General features: G+C 44.0%; 1 protein-coding gene and 1 long non-coding RNA gene across 2 annotated transcripts in view; both read right to left on the bottom strand.

Moving 5' to 3' along the window:
* LOC116657963 overlaps positions 1 to 11,015 on the bottom strand; it is an 18,942-nt gene extending 7,927 nt beyond the window's left edge. Inside the window, exons 1-2 of the long non-coding RNA XR_004313150.1 lie at positions 11,006 to 11,015; positions 4,290 to 4,292 (exon numbers count right to left, since the gene is read on the bottom strand). This is a non-coding gene — a long non-coding RNA (uncharacterized LOC116657963). The remainder of the gene's footprint in view (positions 1 to 4,289; positions 4,293 to 11,005) is intronic.
* Positions 11,016 to 11,575: 560 nt separating this feature from the next.
* GPCPD1 (glycerophosphocholine phosphodiesterase 1) overlaps positions 11,576 to 23,283 on the bottom strand; it is a 48,750-nt gene continuing 37,042 nt past the window's right edge. Inside the window, 5 exon segments of the mRNA XM_032461868.1 lie at positions 11,576 to 15,010; positions 18,985 to 19,145; positions 19,574 to 19,709; positions 20,186 to 20,322; positions 21,673 to 21,738. Of these exon segments, the coding sequence (XP_032317759.1) occupies positions 14,821 to 15,010; positions 18,985 to 19,145; positions 19,574 to 19,709; positions 20,186 to 20,322; positions 21,673 to 21,738 (690 nt within the window). The 3' untranslated portion in view covers positions 11,576 to 14,820.

The following is a 23,283-nucleotide window of genomic DNA, read 5'->3' as shown; positions in this document are numbered from 1 at the left end:
GCCCCTGCTACCTGCCTCCCAGCATTCCCCCAGTACACAAGGGATCCTCCAGGTGGCGCTCGTGTCTAAGCTTTTGCTGCTTCAGGAACGCTGTCGTCTAGGACCAATACTCTAACTGAAGGGGTCTTCTTTCTCTTCCATCAAGAATATTTTGGCAATCCCTAACAAACACCAATGGCACTTCTCACAGAACTAGAAGAAATAATTCTTAAATTTGTATGGAAACACAAAAGTCCCATTTCCAGATACCATCACACTGAAGGTTTAACACATGGATCTGGGGCGACATAGTCCAGTACCCAGCACCCTTCTCTTCCCCAGGACAGAATTTAACACCAACACTCGGTTCAGAGCTTGGCACTCATGAGGTCCCAAGTGATATATGGACGAATAAATAAAAATGACCTAATATAACACCTCAAGTCTGTCCCGTGTCGGCAGAGTCGGGTCAGGCCCCCCCTGCTCCTGAATGCTGGGCTGGCCCCAGGGAGCCTGGCAGCGCAGAGTGATGCATCGGGGCTCTTTTCCAGGCTCCTTAGAAAAACCCTCCGAGCACTGGATGAACGATACATTGTGAGATACAATCTCATTCTCTTTCTTTTCTTAAAAATGTCTTTTTGATTTGTAACTTCATTACTTTGAGCAAGTTTAGAATATAGATAAGCAAAAATCTAAAAAATAATAAAAATAAAGGCCACACATCATCCCTGAGAGGTGACACTACTTTGACTAGGCTATTTCAGACCCTTCTCTAAGCGTGCGTGTGTGTGTGCTCACACGGTGTATATTGCTTGTGATCTGCCGATTCCCACTGAGTTGTACATCTTGGGAATAATTGAATTGCTTTAGTAGCCTTTTCAGCATCATTTCAAAAGGCCACTTGGCACCTGGTCTTTGTTGCTGTAGGGAGAGGGCTGCTCACAAGGGCCTGCTGAGGACCTGGGCAGGACTGGGGGAGAGGCTTTGCTGCCCCTGGGGGGTGGACCGTGTGACCGGGGCCCTGGGAGACCCCAGTGGCAGGAGTGATGGTCAGGAAGGAGTGGTGAGCTGCTCCAGCTGCCTTCTGCTGCGAGAGAGCTGCAGAGGCAGCCCGGACCCGTGGAGCCGCCCCAGGACTCTGTAACCCAGAACGAGCCCCTCTTGGGAGCAGGGAGGCTGGCGCTCTGCAGCCGTGAGGGATCTGCACTCAGAGCAGCCATGTGGCCCCGGTGTAGGAAGGTCAGGTCCTCTCTTCCTCCCCCTCCCGGCACTGGGGGTGTCAGTGCTGCTGCCTGAGGAAGAAGCAAGCTCTGGGTGGGGTGGGGACAGAGAGACAGACTGTTTCTCTTTGTCACTCTGTCTGAACCCCCGGAAAGCCTGTGTCTAGGCTGCAGGCAGTCAGAGCCATGTGGCTGGGGAATCAGTTCTGCCCGGGCTCTGGTGAAACACAGAGTGGGTGATGGGGAGACGGGGTGCTCAGGACAAACTGAAAGGTCCAGGGACAGCTTCCTGCCACTTATACCCAGAGGAGTATCTCCAGCTCCTGCTTCTACCAAAAAAAAAAAAAAAAAAAAAAAAAGAAAGAAAAGACCTTTCATCCATTCATTTGTTTATTACACAGACCTTTACTGAGTTCCCACTATGTGCCAGGTACCACAGAGTAAACACATTTCATCTATACTTTGAGTGCTTGACCATCAGAACAGTGTTAAAGCTGAGCTGCCTTAGAATTGGTGAGGACCGCCTTCCTTGTCATGAGATGGGATGTGTCACCAACTGCCTTTTCAAGTGAGATGACCTTCAAAGCTAACGCTGAAATTTAATGAACGTTTGTTGTATAAAAAAAACCCCACTGGCTTCTTCTGACTCCATAATCTAGTCAACTTGATCCGTGGTGCCAGGACAAGTTCTGGGCGTTCCTCCAAAGTTGGGTGAGCAGTGGGAGGGAGGGAGAAAGGCACTTATCAGTCTGGGGCCATTTAGTTCCTAGATGGTCTGGTGGCATCGTCCATGTCCCTACTTCAGTTCTCACCAGTGACCTGGCCTGTGGGGAGTCATCACTGGGACGTCCCAGTCCTGGCAGCTGGCCTTGCAGGGGCCACCGCCCCACATCCTCTGCCTGACCCCCAGCCTGCCATCCCTCCCTCTGTGGGCCTGTCGTGGCTCCCCAGTTATACTGAACTGGGGCCGTGATGTCTGGTGCCATTTGGAGATGTGGGTATTTTGATACGTAAACGACAGAGGATGTAGTCGGAGTCCTGAGCAATCTCAGACCAAAGTGGTTTCACAACCACTTCAGCATAATAAGCAAAGCACTGGCCTTTCAGCTTATTCACCTGAACTTCCAGCTAGAATATGGACAATAGGTAATTTCACTCCACCCTTGAGTTTCAACCTGCCCCACGCTCCCTTGTCTTCCCCATCCTTCCTGATGGCCCACATCCCTGAGCCTCACCCAACCTGAGCCCCACTCCTGCCCTGGGCCTCGCCTCCAGCTCAGAGCTTCACTCCACTCCTGCTCCCTGTCCCCGAGTGTCACCTTATCTCTGACACACAGAAATGGAGGAAGAGTCAGAAGTGAATAATGCGAATTTGTTCTTTGGATGTCGGATGTCAAAATGCCCATTCCAGACCCTGCCTCAGCTCAGGTGTCCCCTCTGGCCAAGGGAAGCAAGTGTTTGGAGAAGAGAGGGGAAGTGAGTGCCTGAATCAAAACTGGATTCTTCCAAGGGCCAACCTGAGCCTCCAGAATGTCCTGCTTTCTCCCCCTTTCCTTCTGGGGCTATGTAAACTCACAGAGTAAAACTCTGAGGGTGTCATGCCAAGTGAAGAGGTGATGAAGACCAGACTCGAATGACCACAACTGTTAATGAGGGGAAAGGCCCGGATACACCCTAAGGAACAGGCAGTACCAGAGGAGGCTGCGGAATGGCACATGAGTCACTCTGGGCCAGCAGAAAATAGATTTTAACACGTCTAGGGCAGGGCATGGAGGAGGAGCATGGGGCATCTTATTACCCCAAGGACGCCTGGAATAGAGTCAGAGGAAACGTGTGAGCCAATCTGCAGGGACTTCCACCACCTGAGATTGAGCAGTTTTAGCACCAGAATAGATACTGGACTGAAACCTATCATAATGCAAGAACAAAATGAGAGAATGAAAACCCTGCACTGACCACTACGAGTCACTGTCTCTTCATGGACCCTAACTCTCTTACCTCGCTTACAGTCAATCAGAAATCTCTTCCCCTGCCCCTCTGTGCTCACAGCCCCTCCCTCACTGGCCGACCCTGCCCGGGCACCCCCGGTGCTCAGGCAGGCAGCTCCTGCCTGTCTGTGACAGTGTACCCAATAGACGCCTTTCCCGCTTTCACCCACTGTCTTTGGTGAAGTCTTTTACCTCCTGCGACACCGGCCCACTATGTCCCCCAACAACCCTCTGCTTCATATCTCCAGCCTCACCTCTCCTGTGAACTGCAGACCCCACAGCCCGTTGCCTCTTCAAGATCTCTGCTTGGTGGTCTTAGAGGATCCTCGAAGCTGATGTCTCCCAGTGGGAACTCATGCCATCGGTCACCACCACCACACGTGGTCAGTTGTAAGCTAAGTGCCCTAGGCCCCCACCGCCTGTCTAGGAGTTCCCGTTATCATCTTTCTCTAAGCTGGCACTGAGCTGCAGATGTAATTCTGAATTTTCTAGTGGTCACATTAAAATAAATAGAAAGAAGCAGGTAAAACTAATTTTAATAATACATTTTAATTTTAAAAAAAACCAGCTTTACAATGCAAAAACTGTTTATGTAACCCAGTAACTTCCACATGCAAAAAGTGTAAAAATATTACTAAGTGATTTTACATCGTCTTAATACTGTCTTTCAAGTCTGGTGTGTATTTTGCTCTTAGATTTGGATTTTCAATGATTCAAGTGAAATGTAGGCCTACCGAAACAATAAAGGTGTGATTAACAGAAAAAAGCAGTTTATATGGCTGCAGTTTTTAACCTAATTGGAATTAAATTCAATTAAAAATTCAGTTCCTCAGCCGCACTAGCCACACTGCAAGCGCTCAGTGGCCACGTGACTGGCGGCTGCCATATCGGACCCCACTGTCCCTTCCACTCTCTCAAGTGTGGGTGTTTCTGCATTTTTTTTGTGCATCCTGTGGACCTGAAAGTGGCAGAGACTCGTATCGGTGGCAGGAAGCTGTCCCTGGACCTTTCAGTTTGTCCTGAGCACCCCGTCTCCCCATCACCCACTCTGTGTTTCACCAGAGCCCGGGCAGAACTGATTCCCCAGCCACATGGCTCTGACTGCCTGCAGCCTAGACACAGGCTTTCCGGGGGTTCAGACAGAGTGACAAAGAGAAACAGTCTGTCTCTCTGTCCCCACCCCACCCAGAGCTTGCTTCTTCCTCAGGCAGCAGCACTGACACCCCCAGTGCCGGGAGGGGGAGGAAGAGAGGACCTGACCTTCCTACACCGGGGCCACATGGCTGCTCTGAGTGCAGATCCCTCACGGCTGCAGAGCGCCAGCCTCCCTGCTCCCAAGAGGGGCTCGTTCTGGGTTACAGAGTCCTGGGGCGGCTCCACGGGTCCGGGCTGCCTCTGCAGCTCTCTCGCAGCAGAAGGCAGCTGGAGCAGCTCACCACTCCTTCCTGACCATCACTCCTGCCACTGGGGTCTCCCAGGGCCCCGGTCACACGGTCCACCCCCCAGGGGCAGCAAAGCCTCTCCCCCAGTCCTGCCCAGGTCGTCAGCAGGCCCTTGTGAGCAGCCCTCTCCCTACAGCAACAAAGACCAGGTGCCAAGTGGCCTTTTGAAATGATGCTGAAAAGGCTACTAAAGCAATTCAATTATTCCCAAGATGTACAACTCAGTGGGAATCGGCAGATCACAAGCAATATACACCGTGTGAGCACACACACACGCACGCTTAGAGAAGGGTCTGAAATAGCCTAGTCAAAGTAGTGTCACCTCTCAGGGATGATGTGTGGCCTTTATTTTTATTATTTTTTTAGATTTTTGCTTATCTATATTCTAAACTTGCTCAAAGTAATGAAGTTACAAATCAAAAAGACATTTTTAAGAAAAGAAAGAGAATGAGATTGTATCTCACAATGTATCGTTCATCCAGTACTCGGAGGGGTTTTCTAAGGAGCCTGGAAAAGAGCCCCGATGCATCACTCTGCGCTGCCAGGCTCCCTGGGGCCAGCCCAGCATTCAGGAGCAGGGGGGGCCTGACCCGACTCTGCCGACACGGGACAGACTTGAGGTGTTACGTTAGGTCATTTTTATTTATTTGTCCATATATCACTTGGGACCTCATGAGTGCCAAGCTCTGAACCGAGTGTTGGTGTTAAATTCTGTCCTGGGGAAGAGAAGGGTGCTGGGTACTGGACTATGTCGCCCCAGATCCATGAGTTAAACCTTCAGTGTGATGGTATTTGGAGATGAGACCTTTGGGAAGTAATCGGGTTTAGATGAGGTCTTGAGAGTGAGGTGCTCGCAATGGGATCAGTGTCCTTGTAGGAAGAGGAAGGGAAGGGCATTCTCTCGCCATGGGCACACACCAAGGAAAGGCCATGTGAGGACCCAGAAAGAAGGAGGCCACTACAAGCCAGGGAGAGAGTCTTCTCCAGGAAGTGACCATGCTGGCACCCTGGTCTTTGGACTTTCAGCCTCCAGAACTATGAGGAATCAGTTTCTGTTATGTATGCCACCTCAGTCTGTGGTGTTTCGTCATGAAAGCCCAAGGAGACTAAGACAAAGGGCTCATAAATCAGAAGTACGAAGCACTGTGCTGCGTGCTACAGGTGGGGCGGTGAGGCCAGAAGTTTCTGGATAAGCCTCTATTCTTCTGCAAGGTGCTCAGTGCCCTGGAGCAGGGACACAGCTGGCCTGGAAGATCAGGCCACGTGGTGCAGGGAAGGCTGCCCAGAAACTGGGTGGGGGTGCAGGTGGAACGGGAGGAAGCTTTGTGCGTCGGGCTTTGATCAAGCTCAAATGCTGCTCATTCTTGGCACCCGCTACGCTCTCACTGGCACAGATGCGATCTGGCTGGACAAAGAGGCTGGTTTGGTTTAAGGGGACTGGTCTGGGTAACGTAAAGGTGAGAATAACTCGAGGCTGAGAGAGATTTGTACAGGTGGAGCCAGGATTCCAATGCATTAGATGTTAAGCCTCATGAGGTGGTAACAACATGCTCAGTGCTGAGGCTTCTGTGCCTGGCAAAGAGCCAGCAATGACTTGGTGAAATTCTACATATCTTGTGCGTGTCTTCGGATTCTGTAAAGCAGTGCCCACACCCCAAATGGTACCTCGCGGGGGAAACTGAGGACTCAGCCCCGGAAGCTGCAGCAGTGAGCCCTGTCCACACGTGACCTTCCCCACAGGACACAGCACAAGGACCGCAGCAGAGGGAGGCAGTGCTTCTTTCTGCATTTTTGGCATCACCAACCATCAGCTGCCTTATTTCCTAACATTTCCTAAACAGAAATAATTGCAAGAGAAGCAAATATTTTTGAGAGTCCTCTTGAGCCAAAGGCATCCTCACCCAAACTGTTAACAATGTGCTGATAGAATTATTGGGTCCAGACTCAAAACTCTTTTGGGACAACAATGAAGTTCCTCCAGAAGGGAAGATGTTACTCACAGAACTTGGAGCTCACGCTGCTTGGCTGGCTCCTCCATGGTGTTGGTCTGTGGGTGCCTGCAGATTCCTCCAGTGGGGACAGGGCTGAGCCATGGTGCACGAATCCTGCACTTTGGGCAGAGCCCTTAAAACAGGCCTGGAGCATGGGCTCCTCTTCCTCCACCCCCACCCCACCCCCCCCTCCCCGCCCCATGACTTCCACCTTCTCCCAACACCTAGCCTGGAATATCTTCATCATGTCCGTTCCCCAAACCATGACCTCAAAGTCAGCGGAGACAGATCTTCAGTGCTACCTCAAATAGAGACACTTACTGACACAAGATACTGTGCTGCTAAAGATTGCTTATACGTTGGTCCCTAGAAACGTGGATGCCATTCACCTGTTGGGTGAGTTCTAACAGGCAGTGGAGGGTCCCCGGCCAGCCCACTGCACATGCGTGCTGCTGAACGCACTGTGAGTCACAGGGACAAGACAGGAGAGGAGGACAAGAGGCTTGTCCTTTCCTGGTCCAGGGCCACACTAGGCCAAATGCTGTTTATTAGTTTCTCTTCTCCTTGGCAGCCTCTCACACTCTCCTCTAAATCCTTTGTTTCCCTGGCTCTTGTCCCCCATGCTGTCTTGCTGTATGGAGGGCAGGCTAAGACCCAAGTGTCCTGTGCTCCAAAATTATCTGCCTGTCCTCCTAGTCGGTCAGAACAGCCACTCCCTCAGCGCCTGCATCCAGAAATTAATCCACACTGAGACATAAATGACTGATTGGGTCAAAATCTTACCACGGCAGCATTTTCCAGAACGAGTGTATAGACAAGTGACTTTTTAAAGTGAAACCTATTTCTCTATTACTGATTCCCCAGAGCTGCTGATATGCTGTTGGTCAGAATTCCCAAAGGTGTGGGGTGGGAACGTCTCCCCAACCTTTTACCTGGAGAACCGTCTTTTTGTATAACTCCTCTTACATTGTACCTTTGGCTCCAGAATTCCATTGTAGACTCTACACTATGGAAACCTTGCCCTGGAGTTCTTGCATTTTTAAAATAGGCCTGTGACTTTAATAAACTGCTGATGGGATTTCTGACTGTGTAACAAAGTGTAAAGGAACTTTCCTGGCTCGTGTGTGTGTGCGCGCGCGCGTGTGTGTGTGTGTGTGTGTAGCCGGGAAACAGGAAACAGTGGCAGGCAGATCTACACAGGGATAACTCTGAATTCTCTACCTGACATCCTGCTCAGTTCCAGACCAATATATCCAGCTGCTCAAGGGACTTTCCCGTTGGGTGTGCCCAGACACTTCAGTCCAGACAGGCCCAAAGGAGAAATTGCTAGATGCCCTCATGTCAGCACATGGCAGGATTATCCACCCAGTTGCTCAAGACAGAAACCTAGGACTCACGACCAACATCTCCCCTGCCCTCACACCATGCAACCACACTGAGTCCTGCAGGCTCTAATGCTCCGTATCTTCCAGATCGGAACCTCCCTTCCTCCCCATCACTCTTGCCAGTGCTGCTGGTAAGGACTTTGTTAGTTCTCTCTTGATGGACCAGAGTCTCCTCTTGGGACAGTGGGAGTAGTAATGGTACCCATCTCACTGGGTGGCTGTAAAGAATAAAACACTTAATAAACATAAAGCAACAATCTCCTCTCTCCTCTACTAAATACCTACCCATTCAATAAATATTACACGTATGCCTTATTTCTGGATTAGTGCTTGGCGCTAAAGTCACAGGGTAGATGTGTTTTCTGTGGGCTCAAATGTCTCATGGTCCAAGAGAGGAAATACATGAAAAATAACTGAGATGAAGTATCCCAGGTGGTGAAGACAAAAAGGAGGATACAAATGGACCAGTTCAATCCCAGGGAACTGGGAAAGAGGTCATGGAGAGAGTCGGTGACCTAATGGGTCATAGCCATTGAACAATCAGCCTCTTGGTCTCACCTATGAAAGTCCATTTCATGTGACACACCTCCTCCCACAAAGCAAATGAGGCAAACCCTGCCCCGGCAGTCCCAAGTCGGTGTCCTGCTCTGCCATCTCTACCTCCGCAGCTCTACCTGCTCCAGGTCTAAGCAGGAGAGTAAGTCTGCTGTTGGGAGTCCTTGGGAGGCCAAATAAGCTATTTGACGTTTCTGCTCACTCACTCATTGTGGGTTGACTGTATGTTTGGCAAATTTTTGCATATTAATATTTGCCTTACCTTAATCTGAAGGATGAGAGGGACTTCTTCCAAATAGAATTTGCATTTGCTTCTGCAAGGTGTCCCCAGGGTATAACCAACCAGGAAGTATTTTGAAAATCATTTCAGTCTAGGTTTTTTTCTGATCATGTGGTAGTATAAATTCAAGCCTGGAAATTGTGTAAGGACAGACCTGTGATCTGAAATTTTGGGAAGACTCTTCTCCCCCTTAACCCTGAGCAGAGGCCTGAGACAGACTGAGAGTGATTTGCTGGGAGTCACTTACTTTCTAGATCACACTTTCACTCAAACTGTAGCCATTTGTAGGGTCTCAGTCCCCGCCCCCACCTTGCAGGGGCCAAAGACATTATCATCTCTGCATCCACAGGGTCTCTGAAATCTACTCTGCAGTTTTCTGGAATAGCAGACTCTTCTGGGTAACCACAGCTTCGACTTTGGTTTTTCTTGGTTTCTGGAGAATTTGTCTATTATTCTAAGCATGTTTTTGTTTTGTGGTGAGAAGCTGTTTCAGAGTATCTAATCTGCCATATTGCTGGAAGTGGGAGTTTCCCTCTGAGAATTAGATAGACAGACAGACAGACAGGCAGGCAGATAAACCAAACCAAACTGTGATCTTGGACTTCTAGCCTCCAGAACTGTGAGAAAACACACTCCTGTTGTTTAAGCCCCCAGTGTATGGCATTTTGTTAGGGCAGCCCTAGCAAATGAACACAGTAGCCACCCGTCAACTTTAACAACTAACATTCTGCCATTCTTGTTTCATGTCACCACCTCCCCATCAGTCACTTAATTTTTGGCTGGATTAGATTATTTTAAAGCAAATCTATGACACATAACTTTATTTGTAGTGACATTATTTTCGATTTCTAATAGGCAGGAACTTTTTAAACACAACCACAGGATCCACGTGGCTTATGCCCAAGAATTCCATTTCTAGGAATTTATCCTAGATCCACCTGCACATGTGCTCCACTTGGCCTTTGGGGAGGGACTAGCATTCGTATATTGTGGCTTGTTGACAAGGTCCCCTCCATCACTCCCCACCTTCTAAGGCCAGGCTGCTGCTACCCCCAGGACCTTGCTGTCCCCTCACCAGCCAGCACCCTCAGGCTCTCCCCACATCCCCTGCGCCAGAGCCATGCAACCCCCTCCAACCCCACACACGCGTGGCGATGGTTCCACTGGTGTGGCTCCTACTTACCAGGAGGCTTGTCTGGGGACCCCCCAACTCTGCCTCAAGGGAGGAAAGGGGACACAGGGACCCTGGAATCTCACCTGCTCACTCTCCCTCTCTTTCTCACATTTAAAAACATTTCTCCAAGGTCAGTTCTATTGTTCCATTGTTATAGAACCAGAATTGTATTTAATATTGAGGTAGACAACTCAAGAAGCAATAGAAGGTACAACTTAATCAAAATTAGGTAGAATTTTGAAAAGTAAATTTAAGAGCAGTAATTAATAAAAAAAGATTGCTCCATACTACTATGCCTAGTTTAAAAAAATATCTATAGATGCACATAGATCTTTGGCAATCTAATCAAAGAAAATGCTCCCCCTGCCGCCAGCGACCCACCCCCCACCAAAGAAAAATAAGAGATGCCACGGAACTTTCATGAGGCTTTGTTTTCTTCCTGTGGAATTATATTGTTTGGCCTTCTAAGTCAGTTTCAGAATTTCACCCATCCCATCTTCATCTCTGTTTAAGGAAAACAGGTAGAGGTCATTTATTAGAGGATTAGACAAATTAATTCTGTACTCCTCCTTTTATTACTCCTGTACTAATATTACTTCCTTCATTATTTAAACAAATATTTCATTTTCATGTCATTTTCCTTTAAAATCAATAAACTTTTATCTCCTACAAGGATGCAAAGCCTCTGACAAGGAAAAACCCTTTCCATTGCTGGGGTGGCTCCTTCGTCCTTGGAACACACCTGGCCTCCGAGTTTACGGAGGCCGTGCCCCAAACCAGCTTCACAACTCCCAACACCCAGCCACTTCTGAGAGGGCTGGAGGGCTGCAGCAAGTCTGCTCTGATTCATGACCTCTCCCTCCTTACCTCCAGCATACACTCATGTGATCTGAATCGTATGCTCTCTTACTTCTAAAACATTTCAAATCCATTTCTCAAACTATACAAACCCACTAAGGGATTAGATGTGAATGAATTTCCACTCATGAACACCAAATGATGTAGTATTTCTAATACACATACTCAGCTTTCTACCCCAAGAGCACATGATCCAAACCTAAAATACAAGGGAGCAAATCACTTGTGTCGAAATTTAAGTTAACAGGACTGCACAGAGTGCCAGCCCAGTAATAATATGGGAGACAAAATATACTCAAGCTGTGAAGAGAAAGAGCCAAGGCTCAAAGGACAACAAAAGTCCTTCTGGACTAATCCAAGAGCCTCCCAAAGTCACCAAGTCCTGTCCACGGCAGCCGCCTCCTCACCACGAGGCCACCAGCTGCAGGATCGAGGTGTGCTGCCCCAGGATGGGACAAAAAAGCCTGGGGGAAAACTGCCTCATTCTCCACTTGTTCCCCGCATTGTCCTCTCAGCATGGAATAGAAAATTGGTAGTGGTAACCCCTCAAATATGCGACCCCAAGCAACTGGGGTGGGGTGAGAATGCCACGTGTGAACATGCCAGCACACAAGCCCACGCATGCACACGGGAGCACACGCACAACTCCAGACAACGCGGCCAAGCAGATCATTCGGAAATGTACACTGTGAAACAATCTGAGTTAGGAAACTAGGGTTGTAGCCACCACCATTTATTTATCTAGTTCATACCTAAGGATAGAAAACTATGGTAGTGCTGGAAATGCAAAGAAGTCCTTGCCCTTAAGGGGCTTACAATCTTATCAGGGAGAAAGAACAGGCACATAAAAAGTGGGACCGTAAGAAAGCACAGCTAACAAATGCCACGAGAACTCAGAAGGCAGCGCCGTTTAAGGACTCGGGATAAGGAGTCGCAAAGCCCAGTTCTAGCCCCAACCTGGTAAGTCAGTTAACTTGTCTGGGTGCGTTACCGCAGCTGCCAAATACAGCAGTGAGACTGAGAGGCTGTCTACATTTGTCTGCATCATGATTCTGATCAAAAGCTGAGGAGTGTTTTGGAGGAGGTGGCCCCTGAGCTGCACACTGAAGGAAGACAGGGGACAGGGGACTGAGGTAGGCCTAAGCGCGGGGTTCGGGGAGCAGACGAGCGTCTCAGGGAGAATGGGAGTGAGGTAAACGGGCGGCGGTGGCAGCCCTGAGGCACCGCTGACACAGGGCGCAGCAGTTCCTCACATTTACATCCAGTTACAGTACATGATTCCAGAGAGTGGAAAATACCAAAGAACAATGGTGGCATTTTAGCAAACTTTTCAATTTCCAGAAAATATAAAATAATTTAACATTATAACTCTACATTTAAAACTGACATCAACATACTGTTCCAACAGTCAAAATGTAAACCAATTCAAAATGTACATTCTTAGTAAAGATAACTAAACCTCTTGATTCAAAAGGACATTTGATACAAATTATACTATCCCAATGATCCCAACGCTTACTTTCTACTATTCCATGCACTGTGGAAATAAAAATTTGTAAGACAAGGTCCCTGCCCTTGAAGAGCCAGCAGCCCGTTGAGGCAAACAACTGTGTCTACTGAGAATGCGCCGTGATCCACGGCGTGATCAAGGAACGAGCATCGACTGTGGAGTAAAAAAGGCGGATTCATCCCTTCTAAGTTCTGCAGCGGAGAGAGGTCCATCGATGGCTTAAGGAGAAATGAGTTTGGCAGAGAGTGTCTGGGGAGGAGAAGGCCTCCAGGCAGAGGGCACCTGGCTACGACAGGGAGGAGTAAGGAACTCGGCTGAGGCCAGGGCCTAGCGCAGGTGCGGCGTGGCTGGAGCAGAGCGTACCGGGCGACAGCTAGGGATACGGAAGCCTGGACTAAGTCCTACGGAGACAGGGAGCCACTGCTTGCTATGCGTTAATCATCTACTAACCCTGGTGTTTATAAGGTTGGGAAGAGACAGGAAAGAAAGTGAGCAGTGAGGTTCTGCCCATGCCATGAGCAGTCACTGTAAGCTCTTCTCAGCAAATCACACCGTTCAGCAAACTGACCCCCCACCCCACCCCATCACTTCCTTTCCTCCTCTCTTCTTTTCCTTCATGACCTGCGAGTCTTCAAAATGGAGCTCGAACTGGAAAGGCAGAGGGGAGGAGCAGACAGGCAGACTAGAAATACACACGTACGGCTAATCAAGTTATCATAAGGTAATGGTTAATTGTATTGTACAAAGGTCTGCAGATCAAGAAAGCTAATTCTTTTTCAGTAATTTTCTAAAAGTGTCTAATTCACCTCAAGTGAATTTCCACATCAAGTGGTGGAAAAATTCATTCAACGGAAGAGATATACACAGAACGCCTGCAGAAGACTCTGTTTCTTAAACTGTTCTCTGTCAAGTATCAGCGGTACAAACACAATACCTGAGGGTTTTAAAGCCGATCGTCATCACACAATTAAGGTCTGACCAAAACTGCATTGCTTGGCCTAAAAAATAAAAGATACCACATATAAGCCAAGTTTTCAGTTCTCAGCTACTGCCAAAATATGCCAGTACGTGAAAACACCACCTAGTGACTAACGCGCAGCACAAGGCAGATGCGACCAAGCCGTCCCGTTCAGGGTGGACACAACTCCAATTTCTCACAGTAATGCCACAGAGCCAATTCTGCACAAGTAACACTTTCTTAAAATCTCATTTTATAATGAAGAAAATAATTCTGTATATTTTATTTAACATTCATCCTTAAGTTACAGTTATGTCAAAACAATCTGCTTCTAATGAAAAAATCCTTTGTATAATCCTAACAACATGCGTACAAATCTTCTACATTTCTAAATAAATTACATGCATGATATACATTAACCAATAAAGAGTATCAATATGAGAATTCAGGACATTTGTTTTTCTGCTTGGAGATTTAACTACCAAATCACACACACAGACAAAACAAACCCATAAAGCAACGGTGTGTAATAGGTAGTGAGAGACACGTAAGCATGTTTAAGATGCCTGTCAAAGAGGCTTTTTTCTTTCTTACTTTTAGGCAACAAAGTATTTTTCAGTCCTTGACACCCTCTCACACTCACCTAGCACCACAGATGCAAGGACTTACAGTAAACGTGTACAATCTCATGCTTAAAACCTAAAGCATGCATTGACGAGAATTTATACATTATGAATCTATTGTACTAAGTGTGCAACCCATACTACTGCTAAAATTTTGTACATTAAATTACCCTGCAGCATTTTGAAATTTTAATATTTATGCAAAACAACTTATGAAAGATTCATGAAACAAGTTTTCAAGGATCACCTCCAGGCTGTTCACACAGGCATTGGTTTGGTTAAAGTGGGGAAACGGCAGCAGCCTCAGGTTCACACTGAATGGACATGGTACATGTGTGCAGGTCAATCCACGTAGAAAATACGTATGTACACAAATGGCACAAAGGTCTGTGCAGCTGGAACCACCAGTGCAAATACATGCATTTGAGGTACTTATTTTTCCCATGGTCAGGTATAATTATGCACAGTCATGTTTCGAGTGCTAAATATTTCAGACCTGATCAAATGAAAACTTGTAGTAAATGTAAATATGACATACTTAAATAGTTCATTTCAAAGTACTATATTTTTAATGAACATTTGTTTAACATTATACATTTTTACATACTTAATTTAAAATATTTACCAACCAATAAATTTTCTCCTTGTAAAGAGACTGACTGGTAATTATACCTGGCCAAGTGATTTAAATAGCATACTTGAAATTCTAGCAAGAACTGTAGTGAAATAGTAAGATATTACATTATTGCTTCATTGGACTGCAAACCTAAAAGGCAGAGATAAACAATGCTCCGTGATGCACAGCGAATACCCAGAATAGCGGCGCGGGGCCCCACACGATCTGACGCGATAAAACGCTAAGCGCTCTGCACACTGTTGATGCCATTGGCATCCACGTGGATGTCAGGCTCCCCGCACAAAGACGAGGGAACAAAGCGGCTAACAGTGGGACACAAACAGCTTTTAAGCTCTGGCAATTCTTGTTTCAGACGTTCCAACTGCTCCACTTGGAATATATTTGGCTGTTCAGGCATCCAATCATAGATCCTACGATGAAACAAACACAAAACATAAAATAGTGTTATTTTATGGTTTACTTAAGACCGGTCTGACTCAACCTTTTCAGGAGAATTTACAGAATGCCTGGAATATCCATTTACGTTTATTTTATTTTATTTTTTCTTTAAAAGATGTAAGCACCAGTTCTATTTAAAAATATTTCTCTTCTTCCAGTCTTTCCAATAATGCAGAATAGCAGCACTGCCTTTTGTTCCCCTGATGCAAAAGGGCTGATTATAAAGCAACTGAATCAGAAAATGAAACCTGTAGCTTTTAGTGATTCTTCAAATATCTTCTCTCCAAGTTAATCAATCAGCAATGCCTTATTTTACAGACGGGAATTAATACGAGGCAGAGATGGAATTCATACCCAGTTCTGACTTCAGAGCACTGCAGATCAAGAGGACAAGGACTGCTCACCAGTGTGAGAGTTATCCTGAAGCTACGTAGAACTGGCAGACGTACGTAGAGTGGAGAGCCCAGAACAAGCCCCATGTGACGATGGCAGTGCTGGCACTGCTCACTGGCAGAGAAATGACTGTCTTTCATGCCTCAGCGTGAAAGCCAGGCAACTAAGCGAGGCACTATAAGGCACTCTTTCTAACATTACAGTAGGGAAGAATTTCTAAGTAAGATTTTAAAAGTATTGATTCTATTAAGTACCAACTACCTTAAAACAAAGACTTTCTGATAATTAAAGACACGCATAAGAGAATGAAGAGTGACCTCTGGGTCAAGGTATCAGACTGAACAGAAGCATCTAAGATCATTCCATATGTTCTGTTTCAGTTAGCAGGATGGAAAAGTCCACATCACAAGCCAGAGGTGGAAAAGACGAAAAGCTGAGTTAATAGCAGCCCCAAACCCCCCTAGAACTGGGGGTGAAGGGCGGGGCTCAAACAGGGAGGTGAGTCCAAGCCTGGAGCAGCAGCGAGTGGTTCCCTTCCTCCCACTCCCTTAGGGGGAGGCTGCCCCTCCCACACCTGACGGCACCTGGCCGACGTGTATTTCCAGAATTGTACAGGAAATCTGGAATGGAGTACAAGACCAGGTGAGTGCTTGGGCATTTTATAAAACAGGCACCAGCATCAGGGAAATTAGAGATGGTACAACCACAACAAACACTACATACAGAGCCACCCCTCCTACCCCGTCTCTCTTCCCTCACTGGATTCCAAGAACCGCACAGCCAAACCTGGACCCGCTAGGTAGAATGTATAGATTCAAGGAATGTGACTAGCCCCAAAGTAAAGTTTTTAATCTACTGACAGATGTATGACCAAACAGTCCCCCCAGATCACCCCACAGTGAAACCCCATCAGCCCCATTCACACACTAAGAGCTTCCGACAGGCTTTGTAGCTTCCAATTCCTTATCAGGAGAAGCAGCCAAGGATTTCCAAATATGTGAGACAGTGAGCAAAAGAAAATTCCAAAAAGCCTCCCCCCGCCAAAAAAACGTCCTGGATGCCTTCAGAGAAAAGTAGTACTTTCATCAAACGAGAACATGATGTGTTTTATATACACATACATACAACTGAAAATGAAAAACACAATAGCAGACATGAAAAACTCAATAGGATGGGTGGGAGATAAGGTTGAGGAAATCTTTGAAAGTGGAACAAAAAGACAAAGGCAGAAAGTAGGAGAAAACATAAGAATTTTTAGTCTGGTCCAAGAGTGTATAATATGCAAAGAAAAGGATTTCTATAAAGAAAAAAAAAACTTATAAAAATGGAAGAAACAAAAATCAAGCAAATAATTCACAAAAATTATCACCTCTTCAAGGACATGTGTCAAAGGACTAAAAGGGCTGCCAAGTGTCCAGCACAATGGATGACACCAGCTGCACAAGACCCACCTCTATGAAAGTTTGGACCACTGGGGACAAAAGAGAAGATTCTTCAAACTTTCCAAAAAGAACAAATATCACATATGAGGGAGTGGGAATTGCCATGGTCTCACACCGCTCAAGAGCACAATGGGATTGTGATGATGGGGAAATGCTTTTAAAATTCTGAAGGAAAATTATTCCTAACATGGAATTTTATGCTCATCCACAGTACTTTCAGACATGCAAGATCTCAAAAGCATTTACTTTCCATTCTTTTTCAAGAATATACAGAAGGATGCATTCCATTACAATGACAGTAAAGCAAGAGAGAGAAAAAGCCTTGGACTACCGGAAACAGGAGCTGACCCAAGAACTGTCAGGAAGCGGCCATCACTCAGGATGGCAGCTGAGCCCAAAGAAGTCAGCCAATCTGTACAGAAGCAGCCTGAGCGAAGGGGAAGGCATGCTAAGAGCTATCACTCCAAGAAGGCCACTGCCACTCTACCAGCTCTGTAACCTATGGACGGAGTGCCCTGAACCATCAACCACGTGTTGATGAAGTTCCCACTCGACCTGACAGGTCCATCATGCACCCGCCTACTCCGGAGGACTGGCAGAAGGCTACAAGGAGCACAGAGCAGCCCACTCCACATGACCACATTCCCGCTGTCCTCCCAGTGCCTGGCCCACAGACAGATGCCTCAGTGTGCTGAGCTAGAGACTGAGCGGATTGCAAAATCAGTTCAGAAAGTTAAGACCAGCATCGAAAAAGGTGCAGGCCAGTGGTACAGTGGACTACCATTTAAAAAGCACACAAACATAAACAGGAAATCTGCAAGGGGCATTATTTTAAAATTGTTTCAGGTATACACTTGTAAATACACATATCTACGTATGCAATGGCTTGCAATGTAGAATGCATTTCTAAATGGGTTGGGGGTCAAAGGGTTTGAAAGTCACTGCCCAAAAGAAACGTATACACATACTCTAGGACACGTGGTCAACGCTGTTTACAGCAAACATTGTAATACAAAACAATGGCAGCCACCTAAACATTCTCCAACAGAAGAATAAATTGTAGCAGAGTCATATAGCTATGAAGGTGAACAAATTACAACTATGTGCAACACATGGATTGATTTTAAGAATATAACATGTAGAAACTCTCTGTTCTTAGAAACAATGATCAGTACATATATGTAAACTAAAAAATGTGCAGTATACTGTATATATGTATTTACACACAATAGAACATATATGCGCGAACTGTAACAATTATACCTAATAAAACTGTAAAAGGAAAAACAAGTAGAAAAAAAAGTAAAAATAAAGCTTAGAGCCATGCAAAACTAAGTTTTTAACTGTTTAGTTACCAAAATATGAATTTTAAAAATTTAAAAAGAATAGTAATTTCATAATCAGTTATGTCTGAGGGAGGATAAGGGAACAGAATTAGGGAGAGGTACATGGGGGACTTTAAATCTAATAATAATGTTCTTTATCTTTAATGGGTGTCTGTTACTGAATTTTTAGTAAATCACTGCATAGACACTAATTTTTTATAAAAAGAGGAAACACTCCTCAATTTACCCTAAGAGCTGAGTATTATCCTCATACTAAAATTAGACAGCAACCTGAGAAAGGTAAATAAAGGCCAACTTACTCATTATCACAAATGCAAAAATCCCAAATATCAGCAAATCAGTATTTGGCCTGAGAAACTGAAAAGAAAGTTGTCATTTTTACTGATATCGGAAGTCTATAAGAAAAAATAGGTATTGACAGCTGGGTTTAGAGGTCAGAGGAAAAGGTCTGGTGGATATATATATAAATTTGGGAATATATAAAGATATGAAAAGCCACAGGACTGCATGAGATCACCAAGAAAGCTGGTGTAGTCAGAGAAGAGGCTTAGGGCAACCACCCCCAGCCCAAGATGGCTCAACATATCTGGGTTAAGGTCCAGTCACATGAATTTTTAATAAGCTTTCCAGCTGACGGTGGCATACTCCAAAGTTTGAAAAATTCCACTGACAAACAAATGTTAAGATAAACCTCACGCTGAACGACAGAATTTTAACTAAGTTTAATATTTATAATTTTATAAGATGTTCATGAAAAACAAATACCTATCATAAATCAGACCATTAACTCCAAATTCCTTCAATTTCTTTCTGTTTTCAGGGTCGTTGGTATCATCACCCCAGCAGAATATGACTAGTCCCTTAGCTTTTGCCTCTTGAACGTAGGACGGGTTTCTGAGCAGGTCTTCAGTATGTGCATTTATCCCCTAAAAGAAAAAAAGTAAGTTGCTTGTGTTTTAAGAAGTAACTTACTAAAGGCAAATGCTGAATGGTCACATGCTAGATCAGTGTTCTCCAAGGCAGAATGGACAGGGAAAGAAAATGTTAGAATTTTTTCTTACAACTTATGTTATCAAACAAGTTTACAGTCTAACCATTTTAGATGATTCATAAAATCCATGTAGAAAACTAAACCACAAAACTCATTTAACCTAGACCTGGAGGGAAAGCTTTTTTGTTGGTCATTTAATTGCTTTTCACTCTGAGATCTAATTATCTTCATTTTAAGTACAGCTATCTGCTCATTATACATAGGTAAAAACTAACCAATCTGATGTGTAAAGTAACACACAACTTTATGTACCAGAGCTCGGAAACATTTTTAATAAATATTTAAAATTTAAACATAGTTTACCAGTAGATTTTCAAACTGTGCAAAGCTCATTGCAATGGGGGTTGTCCGAGATCTGAGGTCCATGAGTTCAGGGTAAATATCAGATTTCCCTTGGGTCAAAAATAATATGGGGTATTTGTTCTGCTTTTGCCGAACCCTAAGAAAGATAATTAAAAAATTTTTTAATGGGGAGATAATTATAGTTTTGAAATTACAGAAAGTACTAAAAAGATAAAGAAACAAAAAGCAAAAAAGCATACTCTCATTACTGATATAACCACCAATAATATACACTGACTTTCAGCCAGAAAGGGGAAAGTTTAAATTATTCTGTATAAGAGTTAAAATAGCCTCAGAAATGGGCAACAAGAAAGCCCCTGAGGGCTTACAATTTGGTAAGAAGGATGTTATATGACTGTAAACGGAAACACAGGGCGTGAGGTGCGAGAGCCCAGGGGCACGGAGGGTGTTCCAGGAGGTAGTCCTGCGGGTCGTGAGACTATGTACATAATGGAACCGAGAAGACAAACCAAGGGTGAAGAAGGGCAACTTCCCTACTTCCAACTATAATCTCTGTACCCTAAATCCTAGCTACCGTCTAAGAATTTAGGAGGAAAAAACTGAATTACTCACATTGTGCAAATATCTGCATCAAATGAAGAAAATACTATTCTCCGCTTCCCAGAATTTTCTAAGACAATTTTTAAAATTATATCCAAAAACAGATTCATGTCAAAATATGATGATAAGTTACCATCCCACATTCCATCCTAATGGAAGAATAGGAAAACAACGGTCAGTGAATACCCTAGAATCACAGTGCTAGGAAAATGGCTTCAGGGTATCTAGTCCAACTTGTTTCACAGGCGAGGAAGGCACAGGCCTGTGAGAATGATCATAATCAGGCACAGAGACACCTACATACAAAGTAATCATAGTATCGACTGACTCTTGCCTTAATAAGATGAACAAAATAAAAACTGGACATCTACTGTGACTAAACCATAAACCATAAGTGGACAAAAGCGCTCCACTTTATTTGCTAACTCACTAACAAAAAAATTCTGGTAATTAAGAATTACCAGCTAAAAACCTCATTCTCTGAGTGTTAGGCATACCAAGTATCCTCTACAAATAATAAACATAATTTTCTAACTATAGTAAAATACCAATAGCCCTGCTGATACATTTTAAATATTAGTCATTACAATAATATTTAAAAAGCTATAAAAACTAAAAATCACCTATTAGGAAAACCAAGGCTGAGCACTACATGTTGTTCTATGTTAGCCAGGACCAGCTTCTCAGACACAGCTACTTAGAAGACATGATTTAAGGGCAACAGTTATATATTATTCTGGCCAAAATAAATACCAAGTTATTGCTCCAACCGCCCAATCATGGTGCCTGAATTAACTGCTTCCAACGCCCCCCACTCCACCCAGCCCTCTCTCCACGCATCCTATCCATCTGCCCACACCCCCATCTAATACATTCAACAGTTAAGTTGTTTTCCTCAATGAGAAGATGATTACGTTCCAGGAAAGCAAGGCTTTATTCTGTTATCTTCACAACTTAACTACAGCATCCAGAAAATGCCTGGCCCATAGCAGCTTCTCAAAAAATAACTGCTGAAAAAAAGAATGACTAAAACTCAGAGTGAGTGATTTAAAACACATCTGCAGAAATTTCTTTTCCTGGTTAATTATTACTCCTATTTTTTAAACAGAAAATTGCTTAGAAATTACTTAAGGTATAATATTAAGATGGCTGGGATAAGAAAACAAAAACTCATCAGAGTTACAAAGTCCTGATTGTCCAGACAGCTCTCACTGGTCACTATACAAGTGTGCCCAGAAACCGTGCACAGTGGTGTGCACCTGAGGCACAGGTAAAGTGAAATTTCTACTGTAAAACTCCACCACTACATTTAAGTACTCAGATATTAGTGTAAGTGTAAGATATACTTTATTTAAAAGGTCCAGAAAGCACTGTGCTCACTGGAAGAAGCCACAGTAAGATTTCAGTTTCACTTATTCCATTAAAACAGAGACAGCAAAGAATACATTTAAAGAAACAGGAGAGGGAACAAAGAACGTGGTAGAGAGAGAATGACTTACCCTTTGTTGGCAGATCCATTTTATTTCTATGTTAAATCCTACATCTTCTGGCAAAGACTCTAAAACCTAGAGTTTTGTTTGTTGGTGGTAAATTTTTTTTTGTTTTTGGTAAGAAGAACAGTGAATAAGAAGGAAAAAAGAAAAATAGATTTATTATTACAAAAAGCAATCTGTAACAAAACATATCACTGGTAAGGATAAAATATTCTGTGCCTTTGAACAGAAACCACTACCTTTTCCCATAGTCAAACTGACAACCTGGTTGATGAGTTGATAAGTTGGCTGATAAATAAACCAACCTGGCTGATAAGAAAGTCAAAAGAAATTAAACAGCAAAAGCAACAGTCTTTGGAAACGTCTGTGGTAACTGATCACTACTACCACAAAGGTGATCTTTAACCTAACATCCTTTTCACCATTACTACTGAGCATCTAGCGAGCCGAAATCAGACAGACAGCCTCATGAATTGAAAGACATTTATCATGTTTCCTGAGTTCCATTCAAGCGTGTTAATCCATTTAAGACATGGTTATATGAAAAACCATGATTTCTAGCTTGTTTTGAAGGTGTTGATGCTTTACTAATACCATGGTGATAACCCCCAAAAGATTTTATCTCCAAAATAAAGTGGCCCATAAATAACTAAGGCTAAATCTATATAAATGAACAAATAATATGAAGTTAATTTATCTAAACTAAATTACCTAGGCACTTTTCAATAAGACCATTTGGGCACCATAACCAGAAAATCCAATCTAAAATATGAAGCTTGGTTATTAACTTACAAAGAATTGTTTAATCTTCAAACAAACATGAAAGTCAGACAAATACATAAGCATGCCCGGGGCAAAACAAATTTGAAACAGATTGTTTTTAACTTTTGATTTATTTCAAGTGTTTAGAAACCACTTAATGTATATAGTATATATAGAATTATTTTTATAATAGTAAATAAAAGAATGCTAACAGAATAAGATCATAACCTGGAGTCTGGTGACCTAGGATCCAGCCCTGGGTCTCTACGAACCAGCTGCCTGAAAACTATAGTAAATACAACAGTTTGTACTCAATTTCCTGTGGGTTTTTTTGGCTTTCTTCTTGGATGTGTGTAGCCTTATTTAATGTATCTGTCATGTTTCTTCTGGACTAATGCAAAATTAGAAAAAATAAGGACAATAGCGTGTATTAGTGTTAAGACTGGTCAACATCAAATCTGCAGAAAAATTCTCCTTTAACATGAGATTATATTCAGCCTTCCTTGGTTTTAAACTTTCTCTGTGATTAAATTACAGTGATGGCAAAGTGAGTGAATAAATGTGTTTAACTTATTTAGCTAAGTAAAAGTTGTCAAACCTTTGCTACACCATTTTTTAATACCTGTTTTTCTGTTCTACGAAATCACAAGTTTAGAAATCATAAAATCTCCAAAAATCAAATAATTTCAGCATTTTGGACTAGAAGGAATGACTTAACTGGCCTTCATAAATACCTGGAAAATTATTTAAATCATGTTTTAAATGCACTAGGACAATGACCATTTTAGGGCTCTCATAGCATCCTTTTTGGGGGGTGAATAATCATGATAAACTGAAACATATATTTTTGTTTAA

This window comes from Camelus ferus, chromosome 19 (assembly GCF_009834535.1).
Source record: "Camelus ferus isolate YT-003-E chromosome 19, BCGSAC_Cfer_1.0, whole genome shotgun sequence".
Lineage (NCBI taxonomy): Eukaryota > Metazoa > Chordata > Mammalia > Artiodactyla > Camelidae > Camelus > Camelus ferus.
This window is presented reverse-complemented; position numbering and strand designations above follow the sequence as displayed.